Source organism: Topomyia yanbarensis, chromosome 3 (assembly GCF_030247195.1).
Source record: "Topomyia yanbarensis strain Yona2022 chromosome 3, ASM3024719v1, whole genome shotgun sequence".
Taxonomy (NCBI): domain Eukaryota; kingdom Metazoa; phylum Arthropoda; class Insecta; order Diptera; family Culicidae; genus Topomyia; species Topomyia yanbarensis.
Genome location: NC_080672.1, coordinates 255,286,767 through 255,293,637, shown reverse-complemented (window position 1 = coordinate 255,293,637; position 6,871 = coordinate 255,286,767). Strand labels below are relative to the sequence as shown.

Below are 6,871 nucleotides of genomic sequence, written 5' to 3'. Positions count from 1 at the left end.
TAGCGATTTACGAATATATTCTATCAGTGTGGGGTCTTAACACTGCGGCTGCCCAGGAAAGTGAAAATCGTTGGTTTCGTGGACGATGTATCACTAACGGTGAGATACTTGAAGAAACGGAGGTGTCGGTGACGGAAACAATCGAAGCGATCGTGAGCTGGATGAATGGGTCAAGCTGCAAATAGCTCACTACAAGACGGATTTATTGTTGGACAACACTGCAAGGCGGTTCAGCGGATACAGATCACCATCGAAGGGCATGTGAATGCATCGAAGCGTACGCTGGAGCAAATGGGAGTGATAATCGACGACTGATTGAGCTTAAACGACCACGTTGATTACACATGCGAAATGTCGGGTCTTTATCTAGTGTTTTGTCATCGATACTGCGATATGGGGCTCCTGCTTGGGGTGTGGCGCTGAAAACCAAATGAAACCGCGAAAAGCTGAACAGGACGCTTCGACTTCTGGTCGTACGAGTTGCGATTGCGTACTGGAGGCAGTATGCCTTGACGCCGAGATGATCCCCATCTGCATTACCCTGACGGAGGATATCAAGTGCTACAATCAATGAAACGTCAGAAACGTGAGGAAGATGATGAGAATCGATTCGATGGTGACGTAGCTGCAGGAATGGGATAATACGGAGAAAGAAAAGTGGACCTACCGGCTCATCCAAACCTGTCGACGTGGGTCAATAGAAAGCACGGAGAGATGACCTTCCACCTGAAACAGCTCCTACCGAGCCACGGCTGCTTAAGGAGTATCTCCATCGGTGTGGGTACGCAACGTCAACACTGTGCCTGGCGTGTGAGAACGTCGAGGAGACACCGGAGCGTCTTTGAATGTCCGAGGTTTGAAGTCTTTGAATGTCCGAGGGGAGTCCTTGAATGTCCGAGGTTTGAAGTGACGTGCAGGGAGATACTTAAAACGGGAGGACCGGACATCAACCCGAATAATGTAGCCTACAGAATGACAAGCGACGTAAAGACGTGGAACGCAGTAAATAGAGATATGATGTAGATCAGTGATTCTCAACCTGGGGGCCGCGAAGTCATTGCTGGGAGTCCGCGAAGAAAAATATAATTTCCGAGTGCATATGGAAATTTCAAATCTTGTTTCCTAACAAATTGAAAATAACATATTGATAGCATACCAAATTGATGTTTATCTGTGGGGGTCCGCAGCAACCCCGTGTGATATCGAAGGGGTCCGTGGTACGAAAAAGGTTGAGAACCGCTGATGTAGATCATGACCGTCTTACAACGGAATGGACATCGAACAACGGTTTCGGGAGAGCAATCACCGCCAGGGAATTCTCCGCAGGAATAAGCTAGATTCACCGCCGAGGACTAGTCGAGTAGACTGCAACAGAGCAGCGAGTATGAGTCGTCGAAACGCCAGCGAACCGGACGTCACGCTCCATGCGGATTCGTCAGAACGACCACGGCACCCCACCGGTTGTTCCGATAGAAAAATAGCGAAAACCAAAGAAGAATCGATATTAGGAGAACTTTTTTCGCCAGGGAAATCTCCGTTAGCGTAAGCTAGATTCACCGCTGGGGACTAGACTGAGTAAACAGCGACGAGACACCACTAGTCGCAGGTCATCGGCGCACCAGTTCGCGAACAAGTCGAGGAGCTGAATGGATCATCAAGGAAGTAGTGCTAAATGGCCCAAGAAGAGAACTAAAGGGCTTAAAGTAGTTGCGGTGCTAAATGGCACCGGTCACGAAGCCAAAGGGCTCAAGAAGTTGTAGTACTGAAACCAAATAAGAATCGGTATCGGAAGAACTTCTTTCGTCTGAGACCTCTCCGTCAGCGACAGTCAGATTCACCGCCGGGAACGAGACCGCGTAGATCGCGACGATACACCACCAGCCGCGCCGGGGCTCCAGTAAACCGGATGCCCTACTCTACCGGAATCGCCGAACTGACCGCAGCACCTGGCTGGTTGGCTAGCTTTCGAACTTCTCTCGCCGGGGAACTTTTCGTCGGAGTAGGCTAGATCCATCGTCGGGGACTAGACCGAGTACTTCGCGAACCAGTCGGAAGGAAGTGGTACTGAATTGCACAAGGGAACTGAAGGGCTCAGTAAATTAGACAGTCTGAAGTTTGCCGCCCAGATTATCCTTGTAGGGGAAGAGCATTAATTCTATACCAATAGCTAGCTTTCCTACCTTGACTACCCAAACACGTTCCCTGAGTTGTTGGTTTTGAACTTTTTTTTCCTGCTCAGAATGTTTTTGAACATTTTTTCCTTAGGTTAAAACCTCTATAATCGAAATAAAAAATAATATGTAGTGGCACATCTGTAGTGATACTTATTCACGCATTCTAGAAATTACAATAAGATACCTACTCGGCAATTCACATCTTCATCATTGGAAAGCACTGATTATTTTACGGGTCTTAACCTTCCACATATTTCGTCCGAATTTCAACCAGATATGTTTTGAAAGGAATACATTAACATGCCACGTTCAACTACAGTTAATGCCAGTTACAGCTGCTTATCGAAGTTTTCAAAGTTTTTGGAAATCGCAGACTGAATTAATTATTTCGTGATTGGTAAATAGAAAGACTATATTTTCAAAGACCCATTTACCGATCATTGTTTATTTTAAAAATTCTGGGATAAGTTTTTATTCGCAGAAAATTAGATCAAAACGTGTTCTGCATGCCTTGTTCATTCTGTTTGTATATTGATTACTTAGAAGTATTAGCCATTATTTCATTAAATTTGCAAGTTAGCTTTTTAATCGACAAAAATAACAAAAGCGGAAAAATTGTGTTTGAAGCGATGCAGCATACAAAAATGACTATTTGGCGAAATAATAAGAGATGCATACTGATTATGTATATTATATTGTTGTTATAAGTACTGCTTCCATGTTTCGCTTTAATTCCAATTTCTTAATTCCATTTAATATTCAAAATAAAACGATTTTTGCGACACAATGATCGGTAAATGGGACCCGATCGGTGGAGGGGCTATATACGGTACAATTTTTTATACGCAAATTATCGACATCTTATTAAGGGATCTGATTTTACGGGATTAGTGGCTAGTACAAAATCTTATTCTAGGATAAACAAAAATAACAATTTTTTTAATAAAACAAACTATCAACAATAATAGAGAGCCGATAACAAAAAATAACAAAACCATAACTTATATAATATATTTAAATTCATGGTATTTAATATAGATGTGATTATATTGTTACGAAACAGCTCGCAATTAGATCGGTAACAGATTTTAGACGATAAGTAGATACCTATACAATTATTACATTTAGCTAGCTATAATATAGGTAACCACGATAGAGTGTAGAGAGTAACTAAGTTCTCTCTATCTCTCTCCACTCTTACTAGCTCGTGATCGGTTTATAGGACAAAAGTGCCAGGATCGCAAATGATATTCCCATTAGAACCAACAATATCGCACGTTGAACAAAACCATCTAGCCTGGTTCTGGTCGATTCTGCTTTCGCGTCACCGCCTGAATTGTTGAAATCAGTTGAATTGCAGTGCTATTGAGCATTCGAGCTAATTTTGTATACCCTCTTTTTAAAACCAAATCAATTCTGGAAAGAAGTCACTGTAATGATGTTCTAAAAGAAATGTTGAACCGTTCGGGTCAATGTATTATTAAAAATAAAGTTGCTACTTCTACAATGTATGCAAGGTACAGGGAATTGACCTGTTTCATTGCAGGTGATTGTTTTATCATGGTACGAATGCAATGTTGCACTATACATTGTAGCGACGTGATAATTTGGACTCACGAAGATGATAGCGGAAATATTCTTTGGCATATAAAAGTCCCCCAGTGGGGTCCCCAAATCAGTTCGCATCATCCCTTGGAAGAGAACTGTTGCCTCCCAGAATGAAGTTGATCGTAGCAACGGTCGCTGTCTGCCTGGCCATCGTGGTCAGCGGATCATTGATCACAGATGATGATAGACGCGATGATAGACGTGACGATAAATTTGTTGGTGAGTTGTAATCTATAGATTTTACAAAGGATTTAAAAATAGTAATCCTCATTCATCTGTTGCAGCTGATAAAGAATTTCTGAAGAAGCAAAAATTCTTCTTTGAAATTATGCGAAATATTCATATGCCATTGAAGTATGACGAATACTTGCCATACACCAAAACCATTGTCGAGGACAAAACCAAATATGACGTAAGTGAAAAAATTCTTTAAAAACTGATTCAAACAAATATTTTCAAATCAAATCAGTATATCGAAAATTCCGGAATCGTTTCGTAATTCCAATACCTGAAAAACATGCTCGGGGTATTCTAACACTTTCAAATTCACAGAGAATGTTAAATATTGATAACTCACCTTTTCTCACCAATAGGACTACGACGTCGTTGAGGAATTCATTGATATGCACAAGAAGGATCTGTTCCTGAACAAAGGCGAGGTGTTCACCGTCTACAATAAGTATATGCTGAAACAGACCTACATACTGTTTAAGTTCCTGTATAATTCGAGAGACTGGGACACTTACTACAAGAATGTTATCTTTGTTCGTGAACATATTAACGAAGGCATGTTTATCCACGCCGTTACGCTGACTGTCCTACACTGTAAAGATCTCCGAGGAATTGTGCTTCCACCTATTCATGAAATCTACCCGTATTATTTCTTCAACAACGATTTGATCAAATCGGTCACGTACCGCAAGATGTTCGATCCTAAGTATGAATTCTATGGCGATGGAAAATACAACGTCGTTTATTCGAATTTCACCATGACCTATCCTTTGGAGGATAAGGACAAAGACAAGGAAAAGGACAAGGATCGTCATTTCCACGACTATAGAGATCTGGACTACTACCACGAAGATGTTGGCCTTAACTCATTCTACTACTACTTCAAGATGGATTATCCTTTCTTCCTTGACAATGACAAGTTCGATTTCCTGAAGGAACGCAGAGGAGAGCTATATCTTTACACTCACCACCAGCTGTTGGCCAGGTACAATCTGGAAAGGTTCTCACATGACAAGCGTCGCATTATGGGCTTAACCTGGCGATTCCCATTGAAGGATGGTTATTTCTCACTACTGAGCTACGCGAACGGCATTCCGTTCAAGAGCAGAGACGATAACTACATGATAAGAGACGTCGACTACTATAAGGTCGATTGGATTAAGGACTGGGAAATGAGAATGCGCAAAGTAATTGACGACGGCTACTATCTGAAGGATGATGGAACAAAGATTGACTTGCGCAGATGGGACAGCATTGACTTCCTTGGAAAAATGCTGAACTGCATGGACGTGCACAAAGATGACAAAAAAGATGACAGGAAAGTCGACACTAAGTGCAAATTTGGATTCATTGAAATGTTGTCCCGAACTGTTCTCAGTGGAATGGATTTCATGACAAAGAAGACGTGGCCAACGGTATTGATGCATTTCGAGACTTCTCTACGTGATCCAATGTTCTACAAAATGTGGGATCGATTGTTGGACGTTTATCGTCTCTTCAAGAGCTACCTTCCTTATTATAAGTTCGAAGAACTTAACTTCAAGGGAGTTGTCATCAGAGATGTGGTTGTCGACAAACTGATGACCTACTTCGAATACTTCGATTCAGATGTTTCCAATGTTGTACCGATGACTAACGTCCGTAAATACTTCGACTTCACTGTAAAGGGCCACACCAAGCGTTTAAACCACAAAACCTTCACCTACACTCTGGATGTTCTCTCTGAAACTACTGACAGAGGTGTAATACGTGTCTTCATAGGACCAAAGTTCGACAAACTTATAGATTTGGACCGTTACAAGGACGATTTTGTAGAAATCGATCATCACGTCGTTGATCTTGTTGTGGGTAAGAATACCATCGTTCGCAACTCTAAGGATTTCTTCTGGAGCGTCAAAGATCGTACAACATACGTTGAACTGTACAAGAAAATTATGTCGGCCGTCGGTGGAAGTGAAGAATTCTTACTGGACATGTCTGAAGCACACTGTGGATTCCCAGACCGTCTGATCCTACCGAAGGGCAAGATCGATGGAATTAAGAGACAACTCTACTTCATTATCACACGACACACAGGTGACGAAACTGTGCGCGATACCGATTTCGACAAACGATTTATGTGCGATGGACGCAGATACAAGGACAAATTGCCAATGGGCTTCCCCTTCGATCGTGAAATCAAGCACACCTACTGGTATACGAAGAATATGTTGTTCAAGGATGTAATTATCTACCACAAGGACGATGTGAATAGAACCTACTAACGAGTGGAATTTTTAGTTCTATGATTTTGGCGTGACTCTGCTTTTCCATAATTTGCTTTCAACTGGTTTAAATAAATGCTTTAGTAATCAAATAATCAGTAACACGTGATCAATATCTTTGAAACGCCTTATCAAACAATTTTCGAATGTGCGTTTTTTGTTGTCTGCACGTAACGTACTGCCTGGTCATTCGTTGCAGGGTGATAGGGGCGAATGCTTGTGGAACCTGAAGCCGCCATTCTGCCAAAACTCCTTAAATTCCACAGCGGTAAATTGCGAGCTATTATCTGACACAATGGTAACAGATGGTCCATAACGAGAAAATAACTCATCAATAATGCCAATCGTTGCTGCTGTCGTCATTGAATTTGTGACTTTCACCTCTAACCACATATTGTACGCGTCAACTATAATCAACAACATTGTACCTGCCACTGGACCAACATAGTCTATGTGTAGCCTTTCACACGGGCCTTTGAGGTACATACGCCCTCCCCCCATGTAACAAATTGTCACAAATTTCTCTCTCCCCTCCACCCAATTACGTAACAAATTCTTTCAAAAAAAAGTTTTTACTTCGGTGAAAACGTGTTA

The 6,871-nt window shown here is 41.8% G+C and overlaps 1 protein-coding gene across 1 annotated transcript; it reads left to right on the top strand.

The window, feature by feature from the left end:
- The first annotated feature begins 3,841 nt into the window (after positions 1–3,841).
- On the top strand, positions 3,842–6,372 carry LOC131689468 (hexamerin-1.1-like). The gene is made up of 3 exons (XM_058974567.1): positions 3,842–4,001; positions 4,067–4,194; positions 4,376–6,372. The coding sequence occupies exons 1-3, from the start codon at positions 3,893–3,895 to the stop codon at positions 6,275–6,277; spliced, it is 2,139 nt and encodes a 712-aa protein (XP_058830550.1). The 5' UTR covers positions 3,842–3,892; the 3' UTR covers positions 6,278–6,372.
- The last annotated feature ends 499 nt before the right edge of the window (positions 6,373–6,871 follow it).